At 38.1% G+C, this 25,072-nt stretch overlaps 2 protein-coding genes and 1 pseudogene across 5 annotated transcripts; all 3 read right to left on the bottom strand.

Annotated features, from left to right (window-relative positions):
• Nucleotides 1-734: 734 nt before the first annotated feature.
• LOC122059161 lies at nt 735-2,144 on the bottom strand (annotated as a pseudogene).
• Nucleotides 2,145-12,638: 10,494 nt separating this feature from the next.
• Nucleotides 12,639-18,072, bottom strand: LOC122059505 (origin of replication complex subunit 5). Of its 4 annotated transcripts, none has more exons than XM_042622308.1 (6): nt 17,870-18,072; nt 16,964-17,777; nt 14,502-15,373; nt 13,984-14,409; nt 13,130-13,445; nt 12,639-12,989 (listed from the first exon to the last, which is right to left on the bottom strand). In XM_042622308.1, exons 3-6 carry the CDS (start codon nt 15,335-15,337, stop codon nt 12,939-12,941), a joined length of 1,629 nt encoding a protein of 542 aa, XP_042478242.1. In that variant the 5' UTR covers nt 15,338-15,373; nt 16,964-17,777; nt 17,870-18,072; the 3' UTR covers nt 12,639-12,938. The 4 variants fall into 4 exon arrangements, with proteins under 4 accessions (XP_042478242.1, XP_042478240.1, XP_042478244.1 ...); XM_042622306.1 differs by having other exon boundaries at nt 14,502-15,376; nt 17,870-18,071; XM_042622310.1 differs by having other exon boundaries at nt 13,984-14,406; nt 14,502-15,376; nt 17,870-18,068.
• Nucleotides 18,073-18,796: 724 nt separating this feature from the next.
• Nucleotides 18,797-24,872, bottom strand: LOC122059506. Its single transcript, XM_042622311.1, has 2 exons — nt 24,520-24,872; nt 18,797-20,566 (listed from the first exon to the last, which is right to left on the bottom strand). Exons 1-2 carry the CDS (start codon nt 24,610-24,612, stop codon nt 19,262-19,264), a joined length of 1,398 nt encoding a protein of 465 aa, XP_042478245.1. The 5' UTR covers nt 24,613-24,872; the 3' UTR covers nt 18,797-19,261.
• Nucleotides 24,873-25,072: the final 200 nt, after the last annotated feature.

The raw sequence follows: 25,072 nt of genomic DNA, 5'->3' as shown, positions 1-25,072 counted from the left end.
TTTTTTTTTTTTTTGTGTTGGTGGGGTGGGGAGCGGAGGCGGCGGCGGGGGCCTAGAATCAGAAGAATTTAATAATATAATTTGAAAAAAAATAATGAGAGATGAATGTACATCAAGAATATCCAAAATAAGAGACATCCCAAAAAAGAAATCTAAATGAAAACTAGACTTCCTTCTACTTTCGGCATTGCCATCAACAGAAGGGAAACCCAACTCAAACAGTATCTACTAAAGAAAGAAGTTATACAAATGTATTATTAATATAGTATGCCTGATGGTTATGATTCCATGTTGAACTCTCCACCTTAAAATCTTAAACCATAAGATGAAGATAATAAACCTTAAAATCTTAAACCATAAGATGAAGAGGCCCAATTGATATATGAAGGCATTCGAGGTCCTAGAGGTTTCTAATGCAGGATTATTCTCAACATGTACCGGTATTGTTTACCAGTTTTAGGGCAACATCGTGACATCTGAAATGCCAAAGGACCATGCTACCCAATGATCGCCAGAAGAGTTTTGATGACTAACCAGTCAACATTATGCAACTTACCAGCCTACATATATGCAAAATATATAGTTGAGCACTTTCCTATTTTATAAAGCAAGGAAACAATCCTCAAATTAGAACAGGCCGTCTTATTATTTTAGCAACCCAACAAAGAAAATGTCAATAAGAGGAAGTATATATGTGAAACAACATAGATATATGACATAATTGAGTACTTATATTAGAAGGAAGAAAGGACCGCTGGCCTGATATACATAGAAGCTAGGGCTCTAGGCCTCTCAATAATAATTTTTTTATTGTGATTATTTTTGGGGCTAATGAATAATCCAGGACCATATGTGGAACGAACCATGTCAAGAAAGATGGGAAATTGCAACAAAATGAACAATGTAACTGGGATACAAGCAAGGAAAGTGATGGGAATGGCAACCCAACTATACTGTTTACTGAGGATAAGAAAAAGGGTTACACAAAAAGCCACCATCATTGTTCCATTGAGAAGAAGAGGGTAGCAAGACCAATTATCAATCGCTTCGACAATAAATCTAGAAAATCTTCTGTATAACGAGATGTGTAGATGGACAGAAACATCAACACTGAAGTCGAAGAAGAGAAGAGTGATAATGCATCTGAAATTATGAAAGGAAAAAATAACTGTTTGTCTCTCAGGAAAATGGGAAACCCATCTGAATTAAATCCTCCTGGAGCAGTAAAAGCTGCTGCAAATGTAAAGGTTGCAATCAGTGTGGCAACAACCATACATGAACTGGCAGTATCCTTCATCCATTTTCCCCCTTCTTCTACTAATTTTTTATGCTCTTCTGTAAACACCTCTAGAGGATTCAAGCCCTTTGAGTTGGGAAATTCTTTAACAAATGATGGTACTATTTTCTCCACCTCCTGCATGTGATGGTGCAAATTAAGGTGATTAAAAATTAAAATAAATATATTATTTGAAGGCAACTTAAACTTAATTAGAAGCAACTGTTATTTTGCTTAATATTTGTTGTTGATCTTCTTTAATTTCACTTTTAAGATAGATTTAAAAATTTTTAATGGACTTGATGCCCTCGAGTGATTTTTGACAAAAAATTTGAATCATGATATGGTTTTAATTTTTTGTTATATATTTCATGATTTTATTTAAATTTCATTTCAATCTAGGCACAGTGGTTTTGTTTGATTTAGTTCTACGTACATGGAATATTTATTAGGACAAGTGTTTTCTGTTCGGGAGAAGCCCTTGTGCTCAGATAGATAGGGGTACACTGATCATTGCACAACACATGTGTTTGTAGCCCAAGGGTTTCTCGCAAGTAGAAAAACTAAGGGCCCGTTTGATTTTGTTTCCAAAAATGGTTTCTCCGTTTTTCTGTGCTCAAAAACGAAAAAACACCCCAAAAACCGTTTGATTTTTCTGTTTTGTTTCACTTATTTTTGAAAACAGAAATAGAAAATTATGCCTATTTCTGTGTCTGCAAACAGAAATATTTGAAGTCAACATTACCTTAAACCATTGCAGCTCCCGTTGCATTTGCAAAGCAGCACCTGGCGAGGGTGGAGGAGACTTTCCAGCTAGATGTAATATGGTGTTCCGAACATTATCAGTTAAAGGTGAAAGCAAAGCCATTTGTCCTCTTATTCCACAAATGAGATTAAAGATTTTTTTCTTGCCGATATAGAATTGCAACTTGAAATATGTTTCGATTTTGCTTATCCGGAATGAGTAATAAGTTGGGATTTATCTTTATAAGCTCATTGACAATCTCAACAATCCCTAACTTGGTGGCAGTGAAAAGGTTTTCATACTCTTGAACTGCTAGAGGTTCTTCTGGTTTGTCCAAACTTGAAATTTGGGAACAAATGCATTTGAGTACTTTAAGGGCTTGGACTTGAATTCTCTTCTTATTGTGAGTGCTTTTGATACCTGGGACTACCATATATAAAACCATGAAAAAATAAATTAAGACCCAAATAGTGAAGGTAGAAACTAGAAAACATATAACTTTGGAACAATTACAACACAAATGACAGTAGAGGTTGGAGACAAATTTTGTAAATATATTATTAATATTTTGATTTGCTTGTATAAATACTCTATTAATTATAATTAAAACTATTTAAAAAGCTATAATTTTAGGATGGAATCAGATCAATCCTCTCCAGTGCATTTGGGCGCCCGGCGTACATTTTACTGTTGGGAGCCTCTTGGGCTTCTTACCTATATGATGGGATGCATTTTTGGGTGATTCCAGCCATCGAATAAGCACTGGGCGCCTAGTTGTACAGGAGAGGATCCATATCCCTTCAATGAAAAGATAAAACCATTCTTTGTAGGTAATGTAGGTATGCATACAATAATAGATACATTTAAAAATAAATTTTGTTAATTTTATAGTAAATTCCTTTCAATCTTATGCTACTAATGTCACACCCCGTTCACACAGAACCGGACCGGTGACCGGGTTAACTCCGGTTAATCCAAACCTGTCAGGATCATCTGATACAGTACCCAACCACAGCATACACACATCTAAGATAAACGTTCAAAAGTTCAGCGGAAGACTTAATTTACCTGTAAATACCCCCAATATACTTGATACCCAAATTGTAGTATATAGATAAATACATGTGGGCCCGCAGGCATGAAATTTACACAAAAAGAATAACAATTCACGTATCAAGTACACAAAAAGGGGTCATCAAAATAATCAAAAAGTAAAACTCTGTACGGTGTCAATACTGTGGTCCCGCAGCACAGCCCTTGCACGTGTAATCCGTACCGTACTCATACTCCTCGGGGACCCACCAATTCTCATTGGGAAACTCAACTGTGGGGCCCGACCTTTGATCTTCAGGCTGGTGACCTGCAAAATCATCTAAAAGAGGTCCGCACGTGGGATGAGCTCACTAGCTCAGTAACTGAAAAGAAGGACCACACAACAATCCACACAATAATCACATCCATATGCACTATATGCTATGCAATTCATTTTAAATCTCATCCACCTAAACAACATTACTAAGTCTTTGGTTTGGTGCTACTACAACCACAGTGCGCGTATGCTCCGGGTACGGGCCGCGAACTCCATCCCGCGATACTCTCATAGGGCTGTCGGAGAAGGCCCACCATGAGTACTCAAAAAAATAAAGCATGCTGACTATCGGCTCTCAACATAAAAGTAAATGACAGAAAGTAAAGGTGCTGACTCCAGTAATTTAAAAGCAGTACGATTGACCCTCTTGAATATACCACCGAGGTTGCCAACTATCCTAATGACCAGCCGGACGTATGTCTAACTGCCACAGTGACCCGACAACCGCGACCACTGCTTCCCCCCAAATGGTAGCCCAACACCTCAACCCCTGTTGGAAAGGGTCGTAGCATGGGAAGATGATAATCCTAAATCGTATGCTCCTATATGACATAGTACGATTGCATAATACCACCGTGTCCCATTCCACGGGTCACCAATGCACTCATTTTCAAGCTGACTACGGCATCTAGTCTAATAATGCACCATGCACAATGATCCTATCATTCATCACATAAGCACATCATCATTTAGCATTTAGAAAGTAAAACACAACACACATGTCATAATCATATGAGGATGGCAAAGCTACACATAGTTTGGATGATGACATGGTTAGTCTAGATACAATTGAATGAATGTCAAATAAGCCTTAAAATAAGGCCAAAAGTCCTCTCCCCACTTACTTGTCGTGTACAAAGACTCACGCCCGGCACGGGTGAGATCCGGCACGAGAAACGTAAATTTTGGTTAACCTATCATAAGTGAATGGGGTTAGTATTTCACCACTTTGGGGTCAAAACTAACAAGATTTGATGACAAAATCATATTTAGAATCATAAAAGAAGGTTGCACGTCCGTTTTGGGTCCATTCGAACATAAAAATCACGTTGGGAGCCTCTCGAGTGGGTCGGACAGCCCACCTATCACGGCCCACCAGTCATCTCAGGTGGGCGGGTCGGCCCATCGGTCTTGGCCGGCGGGCAGGTCAGCCCACTGGTCGGCCCCGAGGGCCTGCCCTCTCAGGCCGGTGCCCTCAGGCGGGCCGTTCGGCCCACCGGTCTCAGCCCACCTGAGAGGGTGAAAAAGTGTCTTTTTCCTCAAAACTTTTTCTAACCTTTGGGGACTCAAATGGGACTTTTTCAATCACATTTTCCACAGATTCAAGGTCTTATAAGATAATTCTAACCTAGATCTAAGTTAGATTCAAGGATTGAGAAGCCATCTTACCTTCTTTGCTCAAGAACTCTTTCAAAACCCCAAAATCACTTCTTAGCTTAAGAAATCACCAATGCTTCTCCAACCTTGTAAACACTTCTTCAAATCCTTCAAAATCAACACATAAACCATCTATCAAACCTTAGATTCATCATCTCAAGGGGGATTTACAAGACCTCAAGGAACTCTACCCAAACCAAGGGTTTTACTTGAGTTTGGTGAAAGTTTAAGAAACATAGCCTTTGCTCACCTCCAATCGTAGATCTCGTGTTGGAGATCACTCTTCCGACGTCGGAATAGGAAGATCAAACCTTGGCGCCGCTTAAATCCATTTCTTCTTCCTCTTCCTTCCCCTTTCCTCTTCTCCGTTCTCTTTTTCCCCTCTTTTCTCTCTCCTCGTTACTCTTCTCACCAAACCTCTTAATGTAATAAATGAGAAAATGAAAAACACAATAATGCTATTTATATTTTCTAAAACAACTAGTAACCACATGGGTGGGTCACTCAGGTGGGCGAATACGCCCACCTGTGACCGCCCACCTGAGGGCCGAAAATTGGCCAACAAGTGGGATTTTGATGGAATTCGACTCTCGGCATGTATCTCACCTTCGGCACAAGGTATATTATACGTATGCGCTTTAGGATATGGCTACATATCAACATTATCCGTACATGGCCTTATGACACGTGCATGTGCACGGCTTAGGTACACCCGTCTCCTCTGGCACTGACTCGGACTTGTCTGGCCAACCTGTGTTCAAAGTCACCCTTGCCATCATGGTCTATAAGGAACCCGCTTTAACCTTCTCTGATTCGGGTCCTGTATGGTTAAACCGGGTCAACCGTGTAATTAGACAGGGTTTAAAAAGTAGGGTATCACAACTAAATTATAATCTGAGTATAAAAATAAAAAAGTTCAAGAACTAAGTCTCCATAAAATCTTTCAAAAATCAAATTAGAGGATTTAAAAAAATAAATAAATAAATAAGAGTTAATTATGTTCTGAAATGCCAAATGCTTTCTGACAAAAGCATATTATGAATTTAATATGTCATGTTTTTTATTTAGGTAATTCCAAAATTATCTAAATATCAAATTGACAAAATGAAACTAAGAAAATTTCTAGGAACTCAGGACCTTTAAAGATTCAAAAAGTTTCTGAAAACAAAATTATGGGTACAGGAATCTCTTTTTATGTGGGAGGCAACAGCAGATCTCTTACCTAATAGTTTGAGTGCACTCCAAACTCCATACAACCAGTGGCTAGCTGCAACATAAAATATAAACTTTCAAATAGATTAGTAATATGATTAAATGCTAGATTATATTATGAATTGGGTCTACCTCTTGTCACCTGATATTAACTCATAACAGAAGTTTTAAAAATCTAACAAAATAAATCTACACGATCGGCATCCCTCCTTCTGGCTATGATAAAACCCAAATGGTAGCTAAGGCCATATGAACATATTGAAAACCATTATTTTTAAAACTTTTACCACTAAAAAAAATCATACAAGAGGAGTAAAAAAAAAATACTTAGAAACAATGAGATCATGCTACTTCTAATTATACTATTTCAAATTAATAGCCTATAATAATAATAATAATAATAATAATAATAATAATAATAATAATAATAATAATAATAATAATAATAATAATAATAATAATAATAATAATAATAATAATAATAAAATGATAAGAGAGAGACCTTCAATGGTAAAGTGATCCCTTTTTGCGTCACCCATGTCAAGACTCGGTATATTTTTTTCATTGTAAATGGGGGCACCTGTGAGTGAAACATGGATGTCATCAACTCTTTATGTTTCAATAAATAGCTGATGTGAACTAAGACTAGTTAAACCTGAATGTCTTCTTAAAGAAAAAAAAAATCAGTAAGAAAAGAAACTTGTGCAGTGCATTCGGATATATTGAGTTAAATGTTTATAGGTGGGGGAAGGAAGTTCTTCACATGGGCACCAAAGTGAGGTATTTTTACATGAATCAAGAATCAAGTTCACGCACAAGAACAATCTCGTACATCTCTGGTTATTGGATTTTGAATCTATTAAATGAAGAGAGAGAAGATAAGGGATGAACAAGATTGTTCTCGTATGTAAGCTTGATTCGATCTCTTTTTACATATCAAGGACAAGTGGACATATTTTATTTACCTCTTTATTAATTAATTAGTGCACATCTTAGTTTTTGGTATATTGCTGATATTACCTTTGTAATTTTCAATGTAAAAGCTTCACAGCCCATGACATGACATTTAAGACAAGTTGGCTATATTCAATATTTGGATTGTTTGAAAAAAGATTCAGTACTCTTTTTCTAAAAGGGTGTTTATTTTTATATGGGAATAAAAGAAGAAAGGGTACTTAACATGTGTAGATCCACTGTTGCCATATACTGCATACTTCTTTACTTGGAAATGCATTTGGGATTGTTGCCAATGGTCGAATACTCGTCCCACCAGTGAAATCAAAAGCAATGGCCAGCTGTGGGCAGTGGCTAAGCAGATCTATAGCGATATCGCATGCAACATGTTGGTCATAGATCTGAATTTTAATAGAAACCCTGTGCACTGGATTACTCTTTAGTATAATATAATATATTAAATTAGTATACTTATGAGTTGGGGATTTACCATACATATCATGAAAAATTGTACCAATAAGAAGTGTAGAACCACTCTTGCGGTCTCCCTCAATCAATGTTTCCTTGGTGGTGACCTGGTAAAGGTAACGTGCAGTGTCTTGGTGTCCAAAGCGGCTAGCTGTAGCAACTGGTACAAGGCCATCATTGTCTGGGATTTTCAAGGAATAGATACTCCTCTTCACAAGAAACTCTGCAATCTCTGTGAATCCACAACGTGCGGCAATGTTAAGGGGAGTATCAGGACATGCCCTTGTAGTTGTAGTTAAGGCATCTGGTGGGTTCCTCATCAACTCCTCTAACTTTTCTACCAGGTGCAAGTGCCCAGCTCCAACTGCAACATGAAGAACCGTTCCCCGGCCTGGTGCAATAATTGCAGTGAAGGAGTCCTCACGATGCTCATCCAGGAGACTTTTGATTCTTTCCCAACATTCTCCCCAAAACACTGCCTGAAATAAGGCCCAGTTCCTTGTACCACGCATTGCGTCGGCCGCTGTCACTGCTGCCAAATGAAGCATATGTTCACTATTGTTTCACCTAAAAGTTCACTGTCAAGAAAGAGCAATGTAAATTTGTATATCAATACATTCAACCTCTCTGTTCTGACATCAAGTTTATGTTACCGTTTCACCTAAAAGCTCAAAATGTTAGGAAAGATGATTGATTTACCATAATTGTTGGAAATCCATTGATTGGTCAACTAATATTGAACCAAGCTCTATGATCAGCACGGATAGATTTGACCATGGTGATCGATAATATGAGACCTGACCTCAACACAGACTAACACCTACTGTGTTCGGTACAACCGCATCTCGCTTCATATGATGAAGGAATCCAGGTCAGCATAGGTGTGACGACGTTGGCAAGGTTGCCCCTATCCTAACCACACCCCCTAACTTAACCATACGAGAGTTAGACGGTTTTTAACTAGGATTTGGTCAGGATAAACCATGGTCAAGTTAACCGTTACAAGATTGGCCAACTCAGCAGCAAGTGGAGGTAAACCTACCAATGAGCAAAGAGTCCACGTCAACCTCCAAGAAGACATCTCAGCCAATCAGAAGGAGGAAGGAAATCGCCAAGGATTAAAGTATCGGTATCGGTCGCCGTATCGGTCAGCCAAAATTAAGATACGTATCGGAGGGTATCGTATCGTATCGGAGATACAATAAGATACGCTAAAGATACACACATAAATGGATAGGAAACATTTTTTTAAACACTTTTGCATAAAGAATTTGTTAAAAAAAGTTATTGATAATATGTATTATGCATAAACACTAAATTGAGGGTATCGTACTAAGAACTCAAGGTCTGTAGTTGTCCCATAAATGTAAAATCCTTGTTCCCAACCTTGATTTCCACTTTAGTTAGAGAGAAATATGGCTGACAGCAACTTTGGAACAAAAACCCTTCAAAAAATAGTTTTTTTTTCTGAAAAATTACCCATATTGGCCATTATATGACCGTAGCGCCGATACGTATCGATACTCACCGATACGTACCGATATATATATCGATACTCACCAATACATGCTGATATATACCGATACGTACCGATCGATACATACCGAAACGTACATTTTACCTCAATTTTATATTTTTCATAGAGTCGTATCGAGGCATGTCATATCGTATCGATGTGTATTAGTAGTGTATTGATGCATATCGGTATGTATTGTAGGATATATATCGATACGAAATGATTTAAAAAATTCAATGTATCGTATCGGTGTGTATCGTATCGACCGACTAAATTTAAGATACATATCGGAAGGTATCGTATCGGTATCGGAGATACTTAAAACCATGGAAATCGCTATATAAAGGAGCCAAAGCAAATTGGTGAGGTAAAACTCTAATCAAACTAAGTACTGAGAAAAAAATTGTTACTCCGGTTCGAGATCTGACTTAAGCATTGAAACCTCCTTCCCGGAGTTCCCTCCTGGCCAGTTTCTAATATATGTTGTGCAGATTTTAGCAAAAGGCGGAATCTTGCACTAACAATAATATAAATTTTGAAAGCTAGGCTATATACCTTCTTCAATTGGGATATTAGTTCCTTGGAACATAAAGGCCAACTGATCCCAAGCATCTTTGGCTGAGACGACCTCCCGAATGAAAGATAACATTTCCTCTTCACATGAAATTATAATGGCGTATAGAGCCTTTCCATTTTCTCTCTCTAGGTCTTGAACTCAGGTGGGGTAGGTTCAGGTTTACTTTCGATTCCCTCCACAATGTCCCAAAGCCCTTGACCTAACAAATAGCTCTTCATATAAATCTTCCAGTCTCCATATTTATCTTTTGTAAGACCTTCAGGAACAATCATATTTGAAGTAGGCATTGTTGATAGCTCTGCCACAGGAAAAATGGAAAAAAAAGGTAAATGCCTAAGCAACACACATACACAAATAGGGATGGTAAGGCTATTGTGATCCGAATCAGTCCATTCATCAATTGGATTTTCAATTTTTTAAAACCATGGGCCCCTCTAAATGTAACTAAGGGTGCCAAAATTAAGTCAAAATCTAATCCGTTTACATCAAAATCGTAAAACTGTTTGATAAATGGTTTGATTTTAATTCAAAATTTAGTCCCTTTAGTTAAATAGATTAAACCAAACCAAGAAGATTAAACCGATAGTAAACCAATTAATATATAGTAAGTTAAGTTATTCAAGTGTTATAATAAGCAATTAGGGTCAGAATGAACAAATAGAACCGTTTGAATAAAAATAAAAACATATAAACAACTAGCTATAACCTTGCATGTTACAATTATTAAAATAAAATCATATAACAATAAACAATTCAATTCAACGTTACATTTACATCAATTACAATATATATATATATATATATAAGAGAATGAAATCGTTTGAATAAAAGAAATTAAAAAACTAAATAAAATCTTTTTAAAATCAAAACTGTTGAAACGTTTATTAAATGGTTTGGTTTTAGTTTTACTTAAAAAATCTAGCACTAAACCGAATCGAAAAATATAACACCCTTAAATGTAACCCTCCTTTTCAATATTTACTAAATAACTAACTATTGATAGACAATAAAAACCACTTACAAGAAACATTTTTTCAAGAAAGTAAAAGAGTAAAAATTAAGTGCTTTTCATCTATGAAAGATTGGTGCCAAACGCAACCTTGTGCTCCAACCCATTGAAGTCAAAGATCTTGAAAGTTGAATTTGCGTAATACTACTTCTCCTAATGAACATAAGAGTACTAAGAAAAGACATGCATAGTTTAAGTCTTATGTCTTAAGTATGACCTCGAATAGATCCAATTAGGTGAAAATTTTTTTTTCTGCCTTCGATCGGATCCATGTAGCAGATCTCATTTAGTTGGGATAAGGACGAGTTATTGTTGTTGTAATAAGATCAAAGATATATAGTCACGCAATGTATCTAGCCTGGTAAGTATCTGATTTTCTCTCCTTCCTAACAAAATCTGGTAGTAATCCATAAAACAGAAGAAAATAAAAGGGAAAACGAAACTTGAGATTGTGATGATGAACAAGACTCTAGATTTTTCTAAATAAATAACTCAAATGCTGAACCTGAAAGTAAATAGACTGCAACGGCACCATCGATCACTCCAAAGAATGGCTGAAGTTTTCCATCAGAATGTTGATGGATGGATGTAGTGTGTCTTTCCCTTTACCAACCTGAAAATACATAGAGGACTGGTGAGGGCTGTAAGGATGAAGAGAATCCACTAATCCTTCTACACAAGTTAAGAATAAAAATCCACTAATCCTTCTACATAAGTTAAGAATAAAAATCCATTAATCATTCTACATGAGATAAGATTAATAACAATCCACTTACTAATCTTTTTACATAAGATAAGATTAATAAAAATCCACTACTAATCCTTCTACACTAGGCAAGAATAAAGAACTACATTAAAGATAACGATTAGAACGATTAGAACTTCTTATGTTATGAAGAGAAAGGATGGTCGTAATCATGAAGAAAGATGAGGCAAAATAAATTAACTTAAACGAAGAAGACTGGTATGAAAAAGAAGAATAAAGGATGATAAACATGAAAAAGAATGAAGGGGAGCCACACTCTTGGAGGACATTACCTCGCGAGGGCTTCTCCTCCACGGTCCTCTACTTGGAGTGTTTAGAATCTTTTCTTTCAATTCTTTGGTGTCTTTGAAAATACTTTTGAGACACAAAGAGTGCTATTGATTGTATCAAAGGGACCAAGGCCGCGTTGTTCTCAAGCACACTTAAAGGGAACCTAATCAAATGGAAGATCATCTATCCAAATTGCGAGCTTCCATTGGCCTGGATGAGTATATATATATCTATATATATTTTTTTTTTTTGTCCTTTTGGTTGCATAGTGGAACCCTTGGTTATTGGTCACCTCTTTTTTTTTTTTTTTTTCCCAATAGGAGTGTGGTTCTTCCACAAGCATGAAGACCAATGGGAACACATGAGGAAGTGCATGTAAGAGAGCCAATGAAAACACACAAAGAAGTATCCACAAAGATGTCATTTTCCATTATCAGGGACAAGCCAACTACTTCTCCTCCCATGTGTCTAAGCACAAGGATCACACTCCCCCACACAAAATTTGAAATGCTACATAGATTTACACTCTAGACTACATTTGGTAACGTTTTTGTTTTAAAAATAATGTCTTGTGTCAAAGACGAAAATTTCAATTTCTGTGTCAAAATACCCTTTTTTTTTTTTTTTTTTTGTGGGGGGGGTTGGGGGAGGCACGAAATTGAATGAAGACTATCTTTTCTGTTCGTCAACTGTCTTTTTTTTCCCCCTTTTGTTCAGAAAAAAAAAAACGAAATACCTCATAAATGCACTAAACGTTTTATTCCATTTTTTTGTTCTCATGGAACAGAAAAACTCTAGAAACGTTTTTTTTTTAACATTACCAAACGTTCTAAAAACGTTTTTGAACGTCTTTGGTTCGTGTCTTTTGTTTTTGGTTTTTTGTTTTTGTTTTTTTTTTTTTTTTTTTTGTTGGATAATAAGGTTCGGGTACTTGTTTATTGGGCGTAGGCCTGATTTTATCTGGACCCTAGTCTAGACTCTAGATCTAGAATCCATTAATTTCCTTGGACCACACCACATTTTAATTAAAAATATGATTTCGTAATTCCGACTATTTTAAAATGAGAAGAAAAATAGAAACCAATTTGGTCGAAAACTATTGGAGCAACGAGCCTCCAAAAGGCCAAAAGTGAAATCTTTTATAAAATAATTGTCGAATCAAAACCTTTTTCCAACCATCCTTAATACCTATATTAACCCATATGAAATCTATGAGTTTCTTTATCAAAAATAAATAAAAATCTATGAGTTCATGTTTCATTGCACCATCAAGAGTGGTGGACATATTCATTTCCATAAGCAATGATTGATAAAGCATGGAGTCTTCATTATAGATCCCCAAGAGTAGGTCTGGAAACAAGAAATCACATCAGAAGTGCATGTATACCCGCTTCACAGGTCATCTTCTATATAAATACTTGGATAGAGGGAACTTCAAGCTCCTTGCAACCTATCAAGATTTTCAAACAAAAAACACTTAAAAAGAGAATAAAAATGGCTTTTCTGAAGAGGATATAATAAGGAACTTAAGTATTTCAATCAACTAAAAACAGATCCATAAACTTCAAATGTAAGAGTATGTCAAGATACCTTTAAAGCCATTTCTTCAGCCACATTACATCGGTACCTAGTGGATCCTTCTAATGGGCAGGTTCCTCCTTTGGTGACAAAATTAGCATTACACAGTGTGGAGAGATGCAATAGAACATCAGACATGAGCCCCATCTCACCATCATCCGACTCCATCTGACCAGCATCTTGCTGCTCTTCCTCGAGTGGACCTTCTGCCACTGATATGAGACACTGAAATATTGCTAGCAGCCTTTCCAATGGGAAAGATCCTGGTCCTTTCATGAGCAACTCTTTCTCTGCAGTTTCCTTATGCTCCATTGCAGTTACAGAGCTCCTATCAAGAAAAAGTCAAATTTTGCAATGAGATATTCTTCAGATGACCTCCCAAGGACTCTTACGAGGAACAGCCTCGCTTACAAACAATCACCAGAAACTAGAGGCAATTGTGTCACTGATTATTGAGGTCCTTTGAATCCCAATAAAACCCATTTCAACATGTGGTCATAGGCTCATAGTTATGGGATCGGTTTCCCCATAATAATATACCAAGATATTAAGACATTGCCATCATTCCTGTACCCCAAAAGGAGGGGAAAAAAAATGTTTCTTAAGAGGAGCGATCTGGGAAGGAATCTATCAACAGGCACCCTTTGCTCTGCCGCATTGGCCATAACCCAAATATCTGACAGAATTCCCACATCATCCCTCCATGCAGCAGAAATAGGGGGTGCCCATCCATCGATTCCTTCCCAGACTGCCCATCTAGGAACCTTGCTACCCAAAAGGTTTTGGGTCAAGCCAGTCTCCCAACCATGTAATGCTTGATTACATATCACCTGTAAACCACATTCAATGACATGATGCATACTTACTTTCTCCTGCGCTTTCTACCATCTGAACCCCCTGTTGAATCAAATAGGGATGCATCAAGGGTGGCCGGGTTTCTTGAAGCAAGAAAAGCAGAAATAAGCAGATACTTGGCTGAGATAGACAGATGGAGATCTAACTCATCAGAATATTCCCCGGTTCCAAATTTCATGATACTGCCTTTTCGTTGGGATTTATTCTTGTTGGCTTCAACACTAAAAGAAGGCACAGAAGAGACCTTAAAATCCTCATTCAGAGCAGAAGCTATGTGTGGTCGAAGGTGACTGAATAGCCTTCTCTTCATTTCTTCATTTGGAACAATCCCCGCATCACTTATTGGTTCACAATATTTCTCAAACAATGGTTGAAAAGCAGTAGATAACTCATCAACCCGTTTTGTAATTCTACAGAAAGATCTTAGGACCACACTGCTTCACACAAAACATAAACAGATGCACTATTTAAATTAAATCAAATAAAAGAAACTCAATGATGCAGCAAAAGGGAAACAAATCTTCCTTACTCAAGAAAAGAAGAATAAAGCTTTGGATTCTTCTGGTTTCTCATAAAGATCTCAGAAAGATCACCCTCATTATAATCTGGAAAATGAACAGGAATAGGCTCCACGTAGCCAGTATTTGAATAATAGGTGTCTGGTGATGTATTGCTGATGAAGATCAGACCCACATCAGGCATCTTCAGGATATCATGGAGCTTGAACAGTAAGGAAATTATACCAGAATTCTTGTCCCACTCCTGAATAAGCTCCACATTATCAAATATCAAGTAAACCATCCTTCCACCTCCTTGGTCTACCGGCTCCTTTGGACATGATTTTCTCACATAACCCTTGAGATTATTTATAAAATCTGTCAAGGCTTCACGGAGAAAATTAACAAAATCAGCAGGTCTTTCACAGCGCTTTGCACTAGAATAACTATTTTCCATATTCCTCCTATGAAGCAACAACTGATTTAGTGTAGATTCAAATAGGATACGTGGACTGTAGCAAGTACGACAGCTTGAATACACAAATGGGCGTTTGAGATGTCTAAAAATTTGAACTATGATACTCGTTTTCCCAGTAGAAGCACCACCATAAAGAAAGAGAGGAAGCATGGGACAATTCAAGGGACCAATCAAGTGCAGGAGCTCTTGAATCTGAAGTCGTCTACCAGGAAAACAAGAGAGTAAAGCATCCAAGTTTGTGGGCTCTTCACCAATTACTGGATAATCGCTCGTTGATAGAGGGTGGGGATCATTTGTTTTTCTGGTTTCAGTGGTACTATTTGAATGAACTGTGGAAGAGGATGATCTGGTTGTTCTTTTGGTAATTTTTGGGGCCTCTTCATTGCCCATATCTTCGGGGAAAAAATGGTTATCAGCCCCTACAATCTTCTGGATAAGATAAAATGAACATTAGTTCAAAGTAAAGATGACAAAAAACACCAAAAGATGGAATCAAAAACATATCCAATATCCAACCAGGAAAAACTCAATTCCACCATTCAATCAATCAATTGAAGCAGTACATGGTTACACAAAATGATGATATCAATGAACTTGCTTTGAAACTCTCTCTAAATCCACATAATCCAATTGCATCCATTAAGAAATAGAGGACTAACAAGATGACATAAATGAAATGTAAGAATCCAATATCCAAGTAAGAGTAGCCTCAATCACTACAACAAACAAACAAAGGATGAAATCACAACCCCACCCCAAATATATATAAAATAAATAAATTAATAAAGGAAAAGGAAAAGATAATCAGATGTAATTGTTCAAATGTACTTAGTGCTGGTTTGGTATGATTTCTATTTCTACGTGCATCATTAACCACTGGGATTTTAGAGCAGGAACCAATATTGTGGATTGCTGTAATTCAGTTAAAATACCCGAAGTGGCAAACCCTTGGGTAAAAATAGCACTTGGCGCGGTTATTACGCTTAAATGAATTTTTATGGTTTCCATTATCTTAGGAACCATATGAATAGTTTGGGTAGAGCCGGATCTAAATGTTAGCTAGGCAAGCGTCCTATGGTAAGAGGAGTAGTTATGAACCCTGTAGACCATCCCCATGGGGATGTCATTTTGGATTGATATCACTGAAGTAGTAAAAAAAAAAAATTAAATTGTTTTGGTTGCATCTTTCTGAAATATTGACCTTCTGGAGTGTAAGCCCAACCTGAGCAAATGGGTTAGCCACAGAGGACAATGAAGGCTATGAATTCAAAAAGGACCCACTTGAAGGGGAAGTTGGAGTAGCTAACAAGTAATGGAGCTCAATGGGGATCGTAAAGTAAGCTACTGCTATCATGAAATCACTCACTCTCTGGCAATCTAGGATGTTCTCCACGCTCAAGAAGCCTTCTTCGTCCCAGTCACAGTCAGGGTATCCACTGTCAATGGTGGAAACAGAGAGGAGACAAGAAATCAACAGCCCACAAGTTACCGCTTTTTACATTGCATCTGTGGATGCTGCTTCAATCCATTTACGAAGTTCAGTTTTTCAAGAGCTCCACAATATAGGAAAAGGGAGAAAATGCTACTTTAGATGCTTAGAACCAAGCTTCCAGATCCATTCTCTATACGCAAAAATATCAAATAAAACAGAAAAGACAGAACAAAAATTATACCACATCCAGATTCTGAGATCTTGTAAGACCTAAACCTCCGACCCTCTCTCCCTTCCTCTTTTTTTCTTTCAATAGACCAAAAATCAAATTCGATAAATTTCATAATTTAACCCTCCCCTCCCAAAAAAGATCTTTTTTTCCCGTCATTCTCAAATCTACTCGACTCACGAGTCTTAAGTCACAAGAACAACAAATAGAATAAAAGAACTAAAATGAACAAAATAATCCCAAATATCGATCCTTTTTAAAAACCAAAACTATTTCCAGACATGCTGAGGAAATAGAAGAAACTACCCATCCTTCTTGGGTAAAACCCTAATCAAGAGTTTCTGGGATTTCTTACCTTGTCGTAACAACCAGAGAGCGAGAGCGAGAGCGAGACCAAGCTATGGAACCAGAGAGTATCACAGTAACCAGAGCGAGCGAGAGAGTAAAGAGTCGTGAGGATGAGCGAGATGAAACAAGAAAAGCGTTCTCTTCCCTTTGCTAAAATCTGCCATGCTTTCTCTGTTACTTTGCGATTTTTCCCGCCATTTACATCTTGAGCGTATTCATCTCATCAAACAGAGTATGGTGTCCATGAGATTCCAATCTGACAGTCCACAAGCTCGCAAGGTGGATAATCCCCCTGGGGATCCCGATCCTCTCCAATTCCCTCAAGGTTCAATTAGGTGTAATTCCCCTTTAATCTGGCGACATGTGTTCCTGTTAACATGGATGGACAAGATTAGGTGAGAGAAAACTGAGGGCATCATGGGTCTGGGTCTGCAAAAACCCAGCCCGATCCAGATTCCAGCGTCGATTGCAGCGGCTGTCTTCTCTCTCAATCTAAGGTTATTGAGCATTCGCTCCCTTCTCTTCTCCTTTTCCGTTCTAGATTCAATATTGCTACGGATCTGAGATTTCCCAGTCGATTTACAGAGTCCAACACACCCTCCATTTTTTATTCTCTCGCTCATCCTATCTCCTTTGCCAATCACTCAAATAATTCGGAGAAGAAGAAAGTGTTTTTCGGAATTGCAGCATAAGTAATCGGAGCTCACGCTAGCAATGGGGTTGCCGGAGAAGTTGCGACAACGGCTTGGATGCCCAATTGATGAGCGGAGAATAATTAAAAGGCTCTTGAGAAATAAATATAATCACGAGTCTAGCCACGTCTGCTACAACAACGATGATGAAAATGGATCAATAATCGAAGAGAAGAGAAAAGGAGATGGAGGTGAGAAGAAGAGAATATGGGTTTACTGACCGTTTAGGGAGAAGAGGAGTGGAGGAGAGAAGATGTTTTTCATCCGCCAAGCTCCAACAGCTAGGGTTATGAGATCGATCGAAGCTCTCACTTGTGCGATTGCAAAGAAGACGAAGCCCCTTCACGTAAGTCACTGTAAAGAGAGAGAGACGTCGTTATGCCTAATGGTATGCTCTTTGCAATCATTGGATGGGAAGTCGGAGATAGAAGACAGAGGTAGCCCCTTTGCAGATCGAATTGGGTTTTTTCTGGATCCAGACCCAGCTTACCCTCACATATCTCTCTCACTTAATCTTGGCTGTCCACGTTAACGAGAACACGTGTCGTTAAATGAAGGGGAAATTGCACCCAATTGCGACTTGAGAGAATTGTAGAGGATCTGATCCCCGTACATCCCCGTGCGTATTATGATCCTTGATAAACGGTACGAATCCGTCCAGGTCATTTCACGGTGGATAGTCGTAACCTTTGATTGGTTGTCGTCATTGGCACTTTCGTTTGCTGAGGCCATCCTGTCCGTCCGTCGTGCTTCCTTGAATTTAAAAGGATAAATGATATGATGGCATCAAGTTTCATGAACTCCCAGTGCAATTGCTCCTCTTAGAATCGGTGGAAGTAGCCACGATACAAGACTCCAGTCAAGGAATGCAGGGGCCACGCTATCAAACAGCAATCTCTTGCTCATATTTTATTATTTTTTGAATTAAGACAACCATTAAGTTGCACTATTGCAACATGTAGATCATAGATTCAAAACATGTAGATCATAGATTCAAAACTTGGAAACAGCTACTTCTATGAAGTAGGATGGTAAGGCTGAATACAATTGCCTCGATCCAATCCCAGATCAGAATCAGTCAGTCAGGACCAATGAGAAATCAGCCGGAATTGGCCAACAGATCAAAATATTAAAATCCGTAGTAGTACCCGCAGTTACTGGCAGTTGCCGAAGTTCTGAATTTTATAGCTTACATGGGATGGGAACAGGCTTGACATAAAGGAGAATTTCCAATCTTCTGTTTGGACAACATATATGAAAACCATAGACAATACTAATGTCAATGTTCAGTTAACAGTTTGAAATTCAGAAAATCAAAGGTATACGTCATCTCCAATGCTACATATCCTTAGAATTCATGGTTCTGTAAGTCCTTCCTGGTGGGGATGCCCAAAAACAACTCATCAATTTTAGAACTTCAAGCAACGTGGTACGTATAATCAGTTATCAGTAGACCGAGTTCCATTCACCATCTTCCAGTGAGGTTCTCACAATTGCTATTGCTCACTGCATATCATCTTCGACTTCGAGTTTCCTCGGAGTTGATGACCATGCTGTCAAACTTCTTTCCTATGCTACAAGTGTTGGAATTGATGACTAGATATGTATATAGATTAGCTGACTCCTGGCTGCATCAGAGGGAAAAAGGCCCACTTTGTACAGGACCCTGACTCCTTGCCCACAACCTTCTCATTAGCCCACCACTCTGATCCAATTGTGGGCTTATCAGATGTCCCTCCATCTGCATTGTCAAACTTGAATTCTTTCGCAGACCCTTGCATGAGAGAAGGGTGCTGCTGTTTCTCCTGCTGCTCCTCTTCTGCATCTCCTGATGCTCCCTCAGGCATGTCATTCAATGTTTCTCCCACACGGCAATCAAAAGCACTCCCTCCACTTAAAATGCCATCCCTTTGAGTAGTGGGTGCTTCTGCTGTTGTATCTGGTAGAGTTTCTGCAGCAGATTCAATTAATGTCAAAGGCACCTTTTCCACACAGCTTGCAACCTCCGCAACCTCTACATCTTCAGCAGTCAACTCAAATGAAACTCTGTGATTAATCACAATCACAACATCATCTTTCTGGGATTCATTTTCTGAGTTTGCAAGAGATGCAACCTCTGATACCTGACCCTCAAGAATGAAACTGTCTTGAGAGGTTGGTACAGCGGCATCCGGCGTCAAAGAGCCAGAGCCTTGCCCTGGCCTCCAATAGCGGCTAGAAAGTCTATCGATGCTCAAGATCTTGGGAGGCTCCCCTGCACCAATATGAAGAAAAGGACGTCCACCTATGAATTCCCGATCAGGGTATGGAGATGAGGTTCCAGAACCTGAGATCGCTGAGCTAGGCGAGATGAGTTGCCCAATTGGGCTTCCAGGATACAGCTGATATGATTGGAATTCATAGTTGGAAATAGTGAATTTCTGACACATCCCACTTTTTTTGTGATTGGGGTCTAATGATGAAATTAGCAGCTGAGCAAATGGCACCTCGGGTGATGAAGGTGTCGTAAGCTGAACAGGTTCAGGAGGAGTCAAAGGAGCAGTGGATGGTTCAGTGGTGAAGGTTGAGAAGACTGGGGGTGATACTAACTGAGTCTCGTGTGCATAAGGCCCAATGGCAAAAATAGAAGCGGGCCCATTTGGAGAGTAATTGTTGGCTGAAACGGCATTGAAAGATAATAAACCACTTGGTGACTGGGTAGCAGAAGGAGGTTCTGACTGAAAAAAAGAAGCAGGAGATGATGGAGGAGCAACAAAAGGTAATACCCCAGTGGGTGGGTGCATTGGATTCTGTGTGGCAGGAGCAGCAGATCCCGGTACTGTTGGTTCAGGAACGAGGACGGAATGGCTAAATCGCTTGTCATGTCTATGAGATCCAAAACACCAATACAGACTCCAGCAGCTGCTCCACCTTCTCTTCTGCATATACAAAAACATGCAAGAGGTTTTAAGAAAGGTAAACTTAATAGAAGGAAACATGTAGTAAGAAAGGTAATATTCATAGCAGGAAACACGTAGTTATTCTACAGCTAACAAAAATAAGTGATTCAGAAAGGCAGTTGAACAGGAATTAATTTCTCAGGGGCAATATAGTAGGGATAAATTTAATTACAGCTTCGTTCAGGAACAAGACCAATGGGATGAAAATTGAAACCATTCAAGAAAATTAGACTGGGGAAAGGAAAGTTCATCATGCCAGTACCAGTATAGGAGATTTTAATGACAGAAAAAAACTAGACCCGCAACCAAACAAAATCAATGGCAAGGGTTGCAAGAGAAGGTTTCATGATGTTTTGGTACCCACATAAGGACTCAAATTATCACGTATGTGCCTGCAGTTCAAGAATGGCTAAACAAATTGATTAACTTACAGCTTCATATATACTTTGTTATATCTTTTATTCCCAACTGGGCAAAAAAAAAGGGTTATCTTTTACACATGCCTTCTATGAAGTATAGCAAATATATAAATGGACTAAATATGGGATGGCTCTGCCTGGCCTGGCCCAAAAATGAACTCTAAATGGTCCTTGAGAACGGAACAGGTGGGCTGGACTGAAATTCACACTTCAGGTTTGAGCTACAAAAGAAGCACAAATGAACTGATGATCTTGGACAAGTGCAGAGCTAAATTCTAACACCACACTCTTTCCTCCAACATTAAGTGGCACTTAGAACAAACGCTACTTCATAAATGCCTCTATGATATCTACGAAACATTATGGGGATAATAGAGGTAAAGTGCCTCTCCACCATTAAGAACACTTACTATAGCAGACAATGAGAATTCCCCATAAAGTTTCATTTTTTTTTTTCAAAGGGAAATCATAACGAAAGCCACAAAAATAAAAAACACAAGCAAAAGTACAATATAACTGAACAAACTCCTATAGGGAACACATATATTAGAATGCCCCTTTTACGTATTCCATGCCATAATCACAACTACAACCACAGTCGATCACATCAGCAATTTCAGACTGGTAGCACATTTCATGTTTTTCTGCCGTATAAACCCAGATATTGAACAATTTATCAATTCACGAAAGCTGTCAAGATTAGCTCAATCCCAACCCTTTTGAAGATTCACTCCTTCCAACTCATGTTCTGTCACTACTTAGTTCAGAGGAAGAGTTTCTGATACATAGAAAGGAAAGTTTTGTACAATATGAATGCATTTCCCCACTCCCCAGACATGAGTTCCGAAACCACCACCACCAACACCCCCCCCCCCGGCAGCCCCAAATAGAAGAGAGAGGGGGGTGCTGCTAAATGCCCAATAGCAAAAGATGCAAAAACTTACTAGCATTTTCTAGTACAAAGGGTAACTACTCTATACTCTACTATCATAGCCTTGAAATTCGTTTCTTATGAGCTTTCTCTTTGGTTGAGGAAGCTATAACTCTAGGAATGTTATTCAACATCACATATGCTGTCAAAGATGATTTTTACCATTCACCCAAAAAAAAAATTTGATTTTTACCTCACACTAGATATAAAATGATGGTATAACTGGTTTAGGACTCCAAATGGAATTTTAAGTCTATTCAAAAAGTGTGGTGTCATTCCCATTAAGTTAATTTTATCTTTTAAAAATTTTTTTCCCCTTCTATTATTGGCAAGGTAAAGTTTTAAACAGTCAAGGTACTGAAGCTCAATGGGATTTATAGCAGGCTACCATGATAACAAATGTTAAAAAATTAATTCTAAAAAATAAAAGAGAGGTGTAGATAGGAAATGCCAATATCCAACTCACCACCCTTGAAGTGTAACCATGGTCGGAACCTAAAACAATTAATGCTAGTCAGGAACGGTCAAAAGGAAATAAAGTTGCATTTTCAAAGACAATAGGAAGGACTATAATTCACCAAGCAAATTCCATCTCTCCAAAACCTTGGGTTTCCTATTCATTTTTCTAAGTTGCGGCCCTCTTGAACGTTGTCTTGGGCAACAATGAGCAGAGGCGCTAAAAACTTAAAAGTTATGCATCTTCATGAGAGTAGTATTCAGACCTGAAGATAAGCCAAAATATATAAAATTCACCTATATTAAATTTGATCCACAATATTATCTGCAAACCCGCAGGGATGTGATCCCTCATAAACATTATCAGTTTATATGGAAAAGTGCAACCATTAAACTCCCAGAACAGATTCAAAAGTCTAAGTTTCAAATTTACTATAAGAACTTCTTCGACACAAGAAAAGGATTTATCGGATACACAAAAATATCCAGTAAGAAAGATATAAAGAAACAACCACAGGACCAAGTTATATCATAGAATTTAGAAAGTGAAGTGAGGCTAAGAGCCCAAATAACTCTCAACATCCAAAATATTTTGCCCTTTATATCTATCCAAGAAAAAAAAATACGCCCTCCTATATAACAACTTTAAACCCAAAAGAAAGAAAAAATCATTGGCAGAAACTAGAATCCCACCAGTAAAGTAAACACCCGTCTGTATTGCAAATTCAAATAGAAACTATTCCCTTTGACATAGCATGTCAGTTTCTATTTCAAAATCCAGAATCTATGCTTTGTTCTTTGTACGAAAAATAGGGTTTCTTGAATAACACATACAAGACATGAGCTTGTTTTCACATTTAAGAGGGGGAGGAGAAAGGTTTGAGGCTGCAGAATCACTTCAACCATTATATTGCTGCTAGAAATTCAAATGAAAAGGCAACTCATTCACTATGATATTTCTAATGGTCTCAGAAGCATCTATGTACCGAAAAGACTAAAGACATGCACGAAAAAGGTTGTCTCAACCCTCAGAGAATCCAAATCATTTTGCTTAAACACTCAATTTTCTTTTATTTCCCAAGTTTAAACATGTTAAAACACCCGTGGGAAGCAGTATAAATATAACAATCATGCACTCATGGTTCTGTTTTCCTCTCATCGCTATATTGCAATATATAGTTCTGACACTGTATCCAGGCTAAGAAAACGATGCAAGAAGTGATGCAATAAAGATAAGCAAATATTACATCAACATCCAACACTCAAGATGGTAATGAACAAAATTTGAGATTCTTATATTTCTCACGGGAGAAAAGCAGTCAAGCACAAAATCTCTGAAGAATCCTTTACTAATCTAAATATGAACAAACCAGCCTCTTTGCAACCTCAATGGTTTGTATGTATTCAACCTTGAGGCCAAAGGTTCTAGGCTTGGTAGAGGCAGAGCACAAAAAAAAAAAAAAAAAAAAAAACCCGAATCCTTTCAACAAAGAGCAAGATTATCTTTTCCATCATCATGGCAAAAAAAGACTACAGCTGGCTACTAGCAGGGAAACATTCCACGAGAAGCTACTTTAAAAAAGGAGTGTGGGGAGGGAGGGAGATCGAACAGGCGAAGCCAGGACCCAACAAAACCTGTTCTTTTTTACACCAAGACTTCATTTTTGAGATTCTAGAGCAGATTTATAGACTAAACGCATAGGAACTACGTCTACTGCCGGAAACAAGAGCAAGCAACCCCAAACCTGCTGAAAACTCCAAACCTACTGCATCCTAAAGCCATCCCATTCCTTGAAATAAAAGTCAACCCTCAAAACATAACAGAGAACAGGGGAAAATTATCAACACAACCGTCAAAGACAATACAAAATAATCCAAACCGAGAAAGTCTCCAGCTACCTGCATCCAGATATCAGATAGCAAACCAAAAGCATAAGAAGAAAGAGAAGAAAAAAAATCATTCCAGTGACAAGCATAAACTGAAATTCACCAGATCTTAAATTTCTGAACTGATTAAAACAAAACCTACAACTAAATTGGAGCACACAAAAAACAAGGACACAAAAGAAAAACGAACTAAGTGGAAAAAGAAAAATCAGAGCAAATGAATGGAAGAAGTGATTTACCTGAACCGTGGTCTGCTGAACTCGACTCTCAGCAGCGGCGATCGCACTAGCGGCAGCATTTACCGTTTCAACACTTCTATTTCCACCTCTCATCGCTCTCTCTCGATCGTAGAGACCTAATCTTCGTTCAAGAGTAGCTCTTTCTTCAATCTCCACGGCCTTCTCCCGTTCTCCGTTTGAAACCTCGCCGGAAAAAGTGTAAGAAAGCAAGAGGCAAAACACCTTAGAGGAGACTTAAGTGAGAAAATGGTGACATAAAATGGTCCAAAAAATCAAAACACTGTCTCCCTTTTCCATCGCAGACTCTCTCATTTTCTCTCTCTCTCTCTCTCTTTCTCTGTTATTTCGTAATGATCGGTCTCTGAGGTCAAACGAAACACGTTAGCTTCTAAAATAATTATTAACTTAATCACTTTCTTAAATACATGGTCTTTTCTAGGCATATGGACCTTAATTCCTTGATTAATCATTCGTTATTAAATGCTTCAACATTCCATTATGATTTTTATTACCAATTTACCCCTTTCTCCCTTGAATGATAAATGGTGCACGT

Source organism: Macadamia integrifolia, chromosome 13 (assembly GCF_013358625.1).
Source record: "Macadamia integrifolia cultivar HAES 741 chromosome 13, SCU_Mint_v3, whole genome shotgun sequence".
In the NCBI taxonomy this organism is placed as follows: domain Eukaryota; kingdom Viridiplantae; phylum Streptophyta; class Magnoliopsida; order Proteales; family Proteaceae; genus Macadamia; species Macadamia integrifolia.
Note: the sequence above shows the minus strand (reverse complement) of the source record. Positions and strands in the feature narration are given on the sequence as shown.

Coding starts and splice junctions, on each gene's coding strand:
- LOC122059506 (XM_042622311.1), bottom strand. CDS start 24,612: ATGAGAGGTGGAAATAGAAGTGTTGAAACGGTAAATGCTGCCGCTAGT. Junction 20,567..24,519: donor TTCAGCAGACCACGGTTCAG/GTAAATCACTTC, acceptor TTGTATATGCAG/AAGAGAAGGTGGAGCAGCTG.
- LOC122059505 (XM_042622308.1), bottom strand. CDS start 15,337: ATGGGCAATGAAGAGGCCCCAAAAATTACCAAAAGAACAACCAGATCA. Junction 14,410..14,501: donor CTTTATTCTTCTTTTCTTGA/GTAAGGAAGATT, acceptor TTTTGTGTGAAG/CAGTGTGGTCCTAAGATCTT. Junction 12,990..13,129: donor CTGAAGAAATGGCTTTAAAG/GTATCTTGACAT, acceptor AAATCTTGATAG/GTTGCAAGGAGCTTGAAGTT.